This window comes from Diabrotica virgifera, chromosome 10 (assembly GCF_917563875.1).
Source record: "Diabrotica virgifera virgifera chromosome 10, PGI_DIABVI_V3a".
Taxonomy (NCBI): Eukaryota; Metazoa; Arthropoda; class Insecta; order Coleoptera; family Chrysomelidae; genus Diabrotica; species Diabrotica virgifera.
In genome coordinates, this window is record NC_065452.1 from 110,186,941 (window position 1) to 110,199,803 (window position 12,863).

Sequence of the window (12,863 nt, forward strand, 5' to 3'; positions counted from 1 at the left end):
GATAATATCAAAATGGCAGCAACGGACGCACTTGGAGAACGTAAGATAAGTAAACAAATACGAAAGAAAAGGAGAACAGCCATGGATCTGTGAAGAAATAAAAATAAAATGCCAAGAAAAAAAGAAAATCTAGCTAGAATACAAATTCAAAAGAACGAGACAAACATATGTGAAGAATCTAAAAGAGTTTGAAATGAGTTAAACTCAATAGTAAGAAGGAAGAAAACAAAACATTGGTAAGCATTTTCAAAAGAGATGGATCACGACTTATACGGGATGCAAAAGGAAATGTGGAAAATGATAAGAGGTCAAACAGCAGAGATGAAGGAGTTGATAGAAGTAAAACATATTGATACAAATACATGGACAACTTACCTAGAAAACCTGTATCAAACAGCTAATCATGAAGAACTGGAAAACCAGCATTAGAATCGGATGAGCAAACAGAAATTAAAGAGGAAGATATAACGAACGCCTTAAAACAGATGAAAAATCGAAAAGCACCAGGGAAAGATGGAATAGCTAATGAACTTTTAAAATACGGAGGAGAGAGACTTCACAAAAAACTGAATATCCTGATAAGTAAAATAATAAATACATGAAGAATTCCAGAAGAATGAGTACCACTCAGATGATAGCGTTATTAAGAAAAGTGATAGGGCACACCCCAGTAATTATATAGGGATACATTTACGGAGCACTATACTGAAACTCCCAACAAAAATACTGATGAAGAAAATAATGGCGTGCATAAATATATCGGTTGAACAACAAGGATTTAGAAGGGGAAAATCATAACAATGCAGTTTTTGTGATAAGACAAATAGCGGAGAAATCATTAGAGTATAACAAGCGAGGGTTTTTCTGTTTTATATACCTAGAGAAAGCGTTTGATAGAATACAATTAAAAGACGTGATACACCTACTATATGACAAAAATTTACCACTGAATATTATAAAACTGATAGAAAACATTTATGTACGAAATAAAATAGAAATGAAAGTCAATGGAATAATAACAGAACCCATATAGAAGCAAACACAGGAATCAAGCAAGGAGATTCACTAAGCCCTCTACTGTTTAACATAACGCTGGATGCAATAATACAACAAGTGAAGAAAAAAAGAGGGTAAAAAATGGGCGATAAAGAGATAAAAATACTCTTTTACGCTTATGACACCGTGTTAGTAGCAGAGTGCGAAGACGACCTACAAAGATTACTGCACGAATTCAACATTAACGCAAAAGAAATGAATATGAAAATATCAGCCCAAAAAACAAAAAGCTTAGTAATATCCAATGAACCAATAAGATGCAAATTGGACTTAGACAATAAAAGTAAATACCTGGGAATTAATCTATCAGCCGACAATAATATCGAAGAAGAGGTTAAAGACTAATAATTAAAGCCAGTAGAACGGCCGGATGCCTAAACGACACAATTTGGAAAAACAAATACCTTAGAGTGGAAACAAAGGACCGAATACAGTCGAACCCGCTTATTGGAATAGCCTTGGTGCCAAGCAAAATTATTCCTATAACCGGGTTATTCTAATAACCGATCATTGGCTGCTAGTAGAAACGTTCCGGGACCTCAAATTTATATTCCTTAAACCGGGATATTCCTATAACAGTTATTCTAATAAGCGTGTTCGACTGTATATAAGTCATTTGACTGAAGTTATTAGACCAGTTATGACTTACACTGCCGAAACAAGATCAGATGCAAGCAAAATATAAAGACGTCTGGATACCAACAAAATGAAGATCTTAAGAAGGATTGCTGGAAAAGGACTACAGGACAGGGTAAGAAGTGAGGAAATCAGATGCATAATGTGGGGTAGACAATATAAATACCTGGGTAAAGAATAGAAAAGAAGAGTGGAATCAACACATAAGCAAGATGTCTGAATCAAGGATAGTAAGAATAGCCAGGGACAAGTCACCGTTAGGCCGAAGAAGTATAGGACGCCCAAGGAAAAGATGGAATGACAATTTAGGGACAGAATGAAAGGCACCGTTGAAGAAAAACAGGCAGTACTGCCTATATAAAAGAAAAAGTAGAAGAAGAAATTCTTTAGGTAGATTTTTGGTAGTATAATGTGCTTCTTTGGAGTTTTACTGAAGATTATTGTTTTCGTTTTAGTGGGAGAAAATTCTAGGCCAGTAGTGTTTGACCAATTCTCTAATTTCTAAATGACTAGTGGGTTAAGTGATTTAGCGATGTCATTGATGGCAATAAGAAAAAGTGCAACGAGTAGACCATTGAGGAATGTCGTTTAATTGGATTTTTGAGTCTAAAAGAACGTTATTTATTCGAATAAGTTTCGTCTATATAGGAAATTATTAATAAATTTTATATTTCCTGCAATTGACCAACTTAATAGAATTCTTATATCTAATCCCCAAATGGCACGCGTTATAAAATATAATAAAAGATAGCCATAAGCCAAACATACTTTATCACATCCAAATGACCCATGAATTACAGATTCAATATCCACTAGGTTGTCTAATGTAGATGTGGACTTTCTAAATCCACTTTGTATAAGGCTAGGTAGCTATAATATCAATAAGTCTAATACTATCTAGTATCTATCAAGTGGATAAACTGATTAATTGTAGCAAGTTTTGTTCCATTGAGTTTTTTCACTAAGCTAATACTTTTCGAGTTATTTGAGGGTGAATATGTTCGTTTTTTAACAAAAAAAAACACGTTTTTAGACGGTTTTACGCAAGTAACACAATAAGTAAGTATTTTATCGAAAAAAGTATTCAATAAAAATATACTTTATAAGCGTGAAAATCACCCTCTAAAAGGGAACTTGCATAACATTTTTATTTCGAAAGAGATGCTATAAATTTGCTAACTCATCGCAACTTTTTTAAAGTGTGCGAAAAAGCTTTGTTTTTGTTTTTAAAAATGTTTCTAGCATTAAAGTAAGCACGTTACGCTGAAAATAAAGTGGGTCCTTTTTTGTAAAAATAGTTTTAAAAAAGCGTGAAAATCACCCTCTAAAAGGGAACTTGCATAAAATTTTTATTTCGAAAGAGATGCTATAAATTTGCTATAAATCACAACAGAACACGATTTAAAAAGAAAAAAAGTAGTTTGTGTTTTTCGTTTGGCCCCTCAAGACGAATAAACTCAAATTATTGTTACCGCTTCACAAGTGACTTTACTTATGTATTGTTTTTAATACATATGATCTGTAAGTTTCATTGTAAATTTAGTTTTACAGTATTTTTTTTATTTTGAAAAAAAAAATGCCTTTTTTTAAATAACTTTTTAATTATCAGTGATACGAAATATCCCAAAGTGTAAAGGTTTTGGTTTTCTGAATATTTTGTTTTTCTGTAATACAAAAATTGGTTAAGATATGGCTGTTCCGAATTTGCATATACTCGTGATTAGTGACTCATTGAAGCCCTTTCAACTACAGCCTTTCACAAATAAGCACTTTGAACCGATGAAACTTACAGATCCTCTATAATAAGCATACAAACGTAAAGTAACTTATGAAGCGCTACTGATTAATTTCATTTGAGATGCTAATTAGGAGGTGATTTTTAGATTTTTTTACAAAAAAGGGATCAACTTTATTTTGTGCGCAACTTGTTTACTTCTGATACTAGAAACTAAAAAAAATAAAGCTGTTTTTAAACTTTTTAAAAAAGTTATGATGAGTTTTCCCCGAAAAGTTCTTAACTTTTTGGTTATTTCATGTAGAAATATTCAATTTTGAATTTGACAAATAATAAGAACCTACTTTTCATTAGCTACAACTCTGCTTTTACTGGGTCTACGACTTCAGAATATGTCATATTTATATAAAACATTTTTTTCACTTTTTGATAAGCTGTATTTTTGCTATGAATGTTTTTTTGGTGAAATACTTCCTTTTTTAGTTATTTGCGAAAATCCGTCTAAAAACGTACTATTTTTTGAGAAATGAATATATTCACTCGCAAATAACTCGAAAAGTATTTACTTGTGTGGTCAAGACTAGTGAAAAAAACTCTATACATAGTCAATTTATATTTCCAACATTTTTGCAGAAACAAAAACAAAAAAAAAATAATACAGATTAATATGATAGTGACTGCTGCGTTAAAATTTTGAATACGGGCCATGTAAAATAACCGCGTGTTCTTGGCTAGTTCCTTGAGTAGGGGGAATTTTACACTTCCCTCTAAGGCTAGTTCCAACAAATTTAAGCTAGGCGCGCCACTATACGGGCAGGTTTTAAAGACAACAAAATAATGCATAGGCTTTCGTATCTTTCCCGTATTTATCAATCAACGCTAACAGAATATGAACCTTTGACCACTCACTCTGGCATTGTGAAAAGGTATGCAGACAATTAAAAAAAATGTTAATGAAGTACTAAAGAAGTAGTTAGCACTCTCTCTATTAATTACTGGGAAATCCTTCATTGACTATAAAGAGCTATAATAGACATGAGTGAATTTTCCAATATTTACTGAATTACACTGTGGGTCAAAGAAAACGGGCACCCCAAAAATTGGTCATTTTTGATGTCTCGTATATCCTAAACCTGTTGTTCGATTTAAGTAATTTTTTAAATATGTTATAGCCGTATTGTTTAGCAGTATCGCTGTAATAATATTGTTACTAAACAGGTAAATTTTCATTGTATACCGGGTGTACGAATCAAACTGTGTTTTTTTTCTCAAAGTTCGCAACACCCTGTGGAATATCTTAGCATTTATAAAATACTGAAATTAAAACCCAACTATAGCCTCTGGTTTTCTTAAAATTTTGTTTTTTGAAGTTATACTTTTTTAGGCGCGTTGGGAGTAAATTTATATGTGCGCGAATTCATCAAAAGTCTTGGTCCTGGGCGCAGCTGAAACGTTATGCGCAGCTGAAACGTTATACGTGCTCTGATTGGGTAATTACAATGTCCTGCCAACAACTGTCCGATATTTCGGTTATTTTATTAATACGTCAATGGTTATGTATGGGTAAACCAATGTTGTGTATATTAGCTTTTATTGTTGTGAGGACACAGACAAAAGTAAGTTTATAATTGTAGTGACTTTTTAAATAGTTTTTAAAAGCAACAGGTACGTAATTGTAATGGTTTTTGTTTCAGTATTGTAATAAAAAATTATATAGGTACTTACCTATTTGGAAAATGTACCTACCTAGTTGGTAATGCTTTCATTTACATAAATTAATTACCAACAAAATTTCTACCAATCTTCATCTACTATATTGTTTTCTTACTCTATGTTTTGTTGTATTTTAATATTTTAATTCCACAAAAAATCAAACTGATTTGATTAAAAAAGAAAAAGTTTGTTTTGGTTGGATCAGAGAGAGCAGCATAATGTGCCTCCTGATGAGAGACTAATACGTTTCGAAACCGGTAGAGGTGCTTGCTGCACTCTCTGATTGGACTAGAATATGATGCGGCTGTATTTTCGTTTTGCAACGAAATTTAAAATGGTTATTCATTTCTAATTTGATTAAATTCAGAACTGTCAAACAGTAAAACGTTCAGTTCGCCTATCTTCCCACATGACAAATATGTGTAAGTGTGTAAATGAGTAGAGGCTTCGATTACAAATCTAAGCACCCTAATATGCACGGGTTCGATCCCCAATGCAAGTTTTTATTTTTTTTATACATTTTATGATTGTAAGTATATTTGTTATATATGTTTTTTTTTCAGAAAATGTGTATTTAGTTAAAATTTTTGCCAACAATTATTGTTCATATATCATTTCTTTGTGGCATTTTTCAATGTGTTTGTGTGTTTTATTCTTTTATTTTTTAAATTTTTGGTATAGTTTTAATAAAAATTTTTGGAAAGTAGTAAGTATTAAAATTAGTTTAATATTTAAATAAAATATAAATAAACTTTTAAAGTACATATCGATGGTGAAAGTTCCCAACCTCCTATGTCAATTTTTGGCTATTTTGTTTTGTTACCCTAAATTAAAGAAAAATATGTATTTTTGCTATTTACAGCTCCTACGTCGTTATTTCATTATTTGGCTTATAGATGGCCATAAATGAATTAACGACATAGGAGCTTGTAAACAGTCAAAATACATATTCCTCTTTAATTTTAGGGCAACAAAACAAAATATTCAAAAATTGACATAGGAGGTTGGGAACTTTCACCATCGATATTATCAATTTCGTTGAAATTTGAAATCACATAATAGAAGTATAACTTCTTACGTGCGTACAAAGTACACACACACACATTCTTTTTTTATTCATTCGATTATGTCGTATGTTTATTAATCACAAACGACATCTCTGGCGGAAATTTAAACAGACCGGGCTTTTCAGTGATTTTCAAAAACACCGCAGATTTTCAAATAACTTACAAACATTTCTAAAAACTTTAAGACGTAATTTTGAAACAAGTGTTATTGAAAGTGGTAACATTAAAAAAGTCTACAAATACATAAGATCCTCATTGACATCTAAAGTGTCCATACCTTTACTACAAAAACCTAATCAGACTTTATGCACTTCTGAAACTGATTCTTCCGAAACTCTCTCCTTAACATTTTCACAGGTTTTTACTAAAGAATCGAATGATGGCAACCTACCTCCTATTAGGTGTAACCGTGTCGGCGCATCCTTAGAGCAAGTCGAATTTACAGTGGATCATGTCAAACAACATTTAATGAAACTTCGCACAGTCGCTTCACCTGGTTTAGATGGTTGAACACCAAAAATGTTAAAAAGATGCGCAGACACGCTTGCAATACCTTTAACGTTAATTATGCAGACGTCTTTTATCCAGAATTCCTTACCCCCGAGTTGGAAATTAGCATCCGTTACCTCAATTTTTAAAAATGGCAACAAACTCGATCCCAACAATTATCGTCCGATTAGCTTGCTGTCAGTAGTTGGTAAGGTCATGGAAGCCATTATTTCCGAGGAGATGACTAAATTCCTTCTCCAGGAACATGTCATTCCAACACAACAACATGGATTTGTGTCTGGCCGCTCTACTCTAACCAATCTCCTACATTGTGTTAACGACTGGACGCTATCCCTTAACAGTTCGCAGCCGGTCGACGTTGTTTATCTAGACTTCTCTAAAGCCTTTGACCGTGTTCCTAAGCGCAGACTTCTACATAAGCTAGAACATTTCGGAGTTCGCGGTACTTTACTCCGTTGGATAGATGAATTCCCGACAGATCGACATTACAAAGTTAGAGTTGGCGAATCTTTCTCACAGGACAGGTTAGTGGAAAGTGGAGTGCCTCACAGTTCTGTCCTCGGACCTCTGCTTTTTACGGTTTATACCAGAGATGTTCCTTATTATGTTTCAAGTAAAATATCGTTCTATGCTGATGACACAAAAATATATGCCAATCCTATGACAAACCAGTTACCCTCCAAAGGGACTTGGACTCTATCTTTACTTGGTGTTCCCAGTGGTTACTGCCCTTAAACGCGGAAAAATGTGTAGTGCTTAGAATTGGTAAAAATAACCCACTTGTGCCGTATTTTGTTAACGGGCGACCATTAGATTCAGTGTTCTCGTATAACGACCTCAGTGTTATCGTAAACAGCAGTCTAACGTGGTCCGACCAAATTTCTTCTATTTGTAAAAGTGCGAACTGCAGACTATATCTTATTCGGAGGTGTTTTTCGAGAGTTTCAATGCAGTTATTCTGTAAACTTTACACTATTTACGTAAGACCGATTCTTGAATATGCTGGTCCAACGTGGTATCCTGATTTGGTTCGAGACAAAACATTGTTGGAAAACGTCCAAAGAAAAGCCACTCGAATTCCGTTGCGACTGAGAAGACCCTCCTATGCAGAGAGACTTAGTATGGCCAATCTAACTTCCTTCGAACTTCACCGACAACGTGGAGACTTAATAACCACTTTTAAAATATTAAAATTCAATTTCGGAAATCTCGACGAAATGTTTACTATAAACCAAGATGAACGCCTCAGAGGTCACCAGTTCATACTTAAAAAAGAGAACTTTTCCACGAGATCAAGGCAGAACTTCCTACCAAATAGAGTGTTCGAGAGTTGGAATAACCTTATTGAAAACATTGTCTTGGCCCCCTCTACCAACACGTTTAAAAACAGACTTGACCGTTTTTTATTATAGCTGAACTATTTTATTTTTTTATGTAAACCAAAATTATATCTTTTTTGTTTTTGTTTTATATTGTATCTACTAGTAGGTTAGTTATGTAATTTCTGTGTTTTTCTGGGGATACTAGGGACTTGTCCCTCTGCCCTTGCTTATGTATAATAATAATAATAATCATTGCAGAAAGCTGTACTACTCGCGACGGCCAGAAGTGTACGAAAATTTTTGGGAGATACACCTGCATACCAAGTCACCTAGGGCTCGATAACATGGAAAGAGTCCCACCAGAGCTCAATTCTTTTGATACCTTAGGTATCTGGGATGAGTCAATTTTCCCCTTAGAGGGAGTGTGAGCCGTATGGCTAAATCTGGATCAATGGGTATAATAATAATATTAAGTCAAGCCCAAGAATCCATCCAACATCTTACCGGGGGCTGCCAGGCGTTTGTCGGAACTGATTATAAAGAAGGTCACGACTCAGTAGGAAAGATTCTCCACCAAGAACTAGCTAGCAAACTTGGACTTCTCCAAACCGATCATCTTCCTTATCATCAATACGTCCCTGACAGAATGCTTGAAAACGACAACTACAAGCTATACTGGGATCGCACTGTGCTCACAGACCAAACAGTGGCACACAATAGACCGGATCTAATACTAGTTAATAAACTTACTAGGCAAACAACATTAATAGGGTGGCGATACCTAACAATAATAATCTGCGTGTTAAGCACAACGAAAAGATCGCCAAGTATAGAGATCTCGAAATAAAAATAAGGAGACAATGGAGAATGGAAAGTACCCAGACAATACCTATTATTCTTTCTACTACTGGAGTCATTCCAAAGAACCTCATAGAAAACATCAAAAGCTGGGTCTAAATGAACATCTTTAAAAGACTATGCAGAAAGCTGTGCTATTCTCGACCTCCAGATGCGTGCGAAAATTTTTGGGAGATACTCCGGCGTACCAAGTCACCTAGGGCTCGATAACACGGAAAGAGTCCCACTAGAGCTCAATCCTTTTGATACCCTAGGTATCTGGGATGAGTGAATTTTCCCCTTAGAGGGAGTGCGGGCCGTATGGCTGAATCTGGATAATAATAATAATGTTGGATACTACAAAGGTTAGGTACATTAACAATTAGCCATGTTCTTCATCAGTACAGGGTGTTTCTAAATAAGTGCGACAAACTTTAAGGGTTAATTCTGCATGAAAAAATAATGACCGTTTGCTCGATAAACATAATGTCCACAAATGCTTCGTTTCCGAGATATGGGATGTTGAACTGTTTCTTACAAATTGACGATTTATTTATTGCCCTAAAACCGGTTGAGATATGAAAATGAAATTTGGTAGGTTTTAAGAGATAGTTATTGCGCATTTTTTGACATGCAATTAAGAATATTATATTCACCATTGGCGAATATGATTGATCATATTACCCGTATGCACGCCAATGGTGAATATAAAATTCTTAATTGTATGTCAAAAAATGTGCAATACTACATCTTAAAACCCACCAAATTTTATTTGCACACCGGTTTAAAAGCAATAAATAAATTGCCAGTTTGTAAGAAAAAATTCAACACCCCGTATCTCGGAAACAAAGCATTTGCAGACATAAAATTATAAAGCAAATTGTCATTATTTTTTCATGCAGAATTACGCCTTAAAGTTTGTCGATTTAGAAACATCCTGTACTCGTGAAGAACATGGCTAGTTGTTAAAGTATCTAACTTTTGTATTATTCAACATAAGTGAATGAATAAAAAAACAGAATGTTAAGAAAACCTGAGGCTATAGTAGGGTTTTAATTTAAGGTTCGCAACACAGGGTGTTGCGAATTTTAAGAAAAAACACAGTTTGATTTGTACACCCGGTATACAATGAAAATTTATCTGTTTAGCAACAATATTATTACAACGATATTGCTAAAAAATAAGGCTATCACATATTAAAAAAATACTTAAATCGGACAACAGTTTTAGGAGATACGAGTATGAGACATCAAAAATGACCCATTTTTGGGGTGCCCGTTTTCTCTGACGCGCACTGTATTATAGAAACCACAGAAAAACTACTTTATACTAAAAACACTGAAAATCAGTGTTAAAAACAAAACTAAACCTGCATACCCAGCATATTAAAGTAGATTTAAATAAACATACATATTAAGGCGGCACTCACCTTCTTCCTCCACTGGAGTAATTGGGTTCATGTTGGACTGCTTTAACTCCTGTAAATAACACTGTCTCTCAGCTGTTAACTTTCTGCACAACTTTTCTAATGCTTCCAACTTTTTCTGAGTGACATCTAAGTCTAAAGCAGTTTTTTTATGAACTTCCATAAGTGATACCCATTTATTGTTGGTTTGTTCCCATCTATTGTGCCACTCATTACGATCTCTTTCCAAAACATTGTTTATTTTATGCATATGAGCCATTTCATCTTTGAGCGAATCAAAGACCTGAAAATCCACAAATATAATAGTAGAACAATATGACTACTCACTTACTTTCACCTGGAAGATAAGTGAGTAATCACATTTGATGAAGACAAAATAATGACTGAAAGCCTAAAACTAGGAGGAAATAAACTTTTACTGGCATTTGCTAAATTGTTCAATAAATGTCTGAGAGAAGAGATAACAGACAATAAATGTCTGTGCGTAGAAACTACCGCCCCATTAGCTTGTTGACACAAGTATATAAGCTATTCACAAGAGTTATTATTACCAACAGGCCTCTGATTACATCCTCTAATTTTAAGCAAAAAATGTTGTATAAAGTTTTTTCAAAAACCCAATACTTTTCAAGTTATTGGCAATTGAAAATTCGGAATTTTCTCACGATTTTTAACAGTTTTTTTGCAAATATCTCCAAAAACATGCATTTTAACGATAATATAATGAACAAAATTGTAGCAGGTAAAAAATTAACAAATTGTTTTTTTTAAGAGTGTTCTAAGTCCAATATTACGCGAGATATTGAAGATCAAAGCCGTTTTTTATTTTGTGTGAAATTTAATCGATGTATTCAATGCCATCTAGCGGAGAGCGAATAAATTTTATGCATGCTAATGAGAAAGGATTTAATAGTGCTTAAAATAAGCTTTCAAATGAGCACTGTTAGAAGACTTTTGTACGTAAAATGAGTGAGCTGTAATGAAAAAAGAGGAACATCTAATGTTTTTTTTAATCAATGGATTTCATAAGTGCCACTTCCACCAAAATTAAAATTAATCGTATTTCGTCTAGAATCAACTTTAATATAAAGAGTTTGATGGATTCTAGCAGTTTGGCTACTTTGGAACACATCTTTAAAAAAAATCACGATTTTAAGAAACAAATGTTTTTCGAATTAAAAAAAAACACTTTCTTGTCATAATATTTCAAAAATATTGAAAAACACGTAAAAAAGTCTAATAACAAAAAAATAGGTTTTTTTGTCAAAAATTCTGGTTTGTTTGTTTTTCCTATCACACAAAAATTGACGAAGATATGATTGATTAAAGAGCGCGCGGTAGCACAACCACAGTCTCTCTCGAGCCCTTTGACCCTTCACCGTTTCAAAATAAAGGTTTTTCACTACATATTATACTGAAAAAAGTTGGAACTCTTTTAATTACCTTCAAAATGGTTTTTTTTATAAGTTGTGATAGCTTCAAAATTGAAGTAGTTATGGCCCAAAAACCAATCGTATTTTTTTCTACTTAGTAAACTAAACATTTCGGAGCGTGAATTTTTGGAAGGTGAGTGAGTATGTGTATTGTTGGGGGTCTACTGTGCGTGCTCCATTTTTTGATAAAATAATGACCCTAATGTTTTGTAAATGTAAATGAAAATACAATGATTTTTTATAGTTTTTTAATGTATTTTATGGTTAATTTATGGTTTTTCTATCTATTGCAATGCTCTTGTTGCAGATTTTTTTATAATGTATTACTAATTTAATCTAGTACACTTCCACGTAACTTGTAAGTTTATATTTTAATCAATATTTTACTCTATAATTGAATTATTTTTAAATGTATAATCATACATATTCAATGTATTTTAAGGGTAGTTTTAATGGTTAAAGAACTTGAGCATGATTTTCCAGCATAGCTTTTTCGAGAACGTGGAACGATATTTAAATCCTTTTTAGTTTATCAAAAGAAATTTTTTATACAATTTTTAATCGAGGGGTTGATTTTAAGGGTTGAAAGGGGATAACAATTAAATAATTAAGATAGAGAACGTAAAATATATTTACTCTATATTTAAGTCTTCTTGTCAAACCAAATTAATTTTTTGTAAATTTTTTCTATTTAGGGGTTGTTTTTAAGGGTTGAAAGGGGGTTAACAATATGATAATTAAGATAGCGAACGTAAAATATCATTTATTCTATATTTAAATCTTTTTATGTCATACTAAATTAATTTTTTGTACATTTTTTCGATTTAGGGGTTGTTTGCAAGGGTTGTACGATTTTCAAGGGGATGAAAATGAGTTTAACATGAGATTGTTGTGTTAGAAAACACTTCATAATGTCACTCTTTATTATTAAACACGTTTTCTGACGATAAAATGGCTCAATGTCAATTTTTCCATTAAGGGGTTGTTTTCACCCCTTAAAAATAAAAAACGGAGTTCGGGTCAATATCACTTTTGAAGTTAAGGGTAAGATAAGCCTAATTCCAAAATTTCATGTACATCGGTTTATAGTTTCGGAGGTCAAAACCTATTTTACGCTTCAATGACTGC

The 12,863-nt window shown here is 33.2% G+C and overlaps 1 protein-coding gene across 3 annotated transcripts in view; it reads right to left on the minus strand.

The window, feature by feature from the left end:
- The window catches only part of LOC126893314 (alpha-taxilin-like), a 43,432-nt gene that overhangs the window by 16,171 nt on the left and 14,398 nt on the right, over positions 1-12,863 (minus strand). For all 3 annotated transcript variants that reach the window (XM_050663353.1, XM_050663354.1, XM_050663355.1), the window contains one exon: positions 10,306-10,585. In XM_050663353.1, coding sequence (XP_050519310.1) covers positions 10,306-10,585 — 280 coding nt within the window. The remainder of the gene's footprint in view (positions 1-10,305; positions 10,586-12,863) is intronic.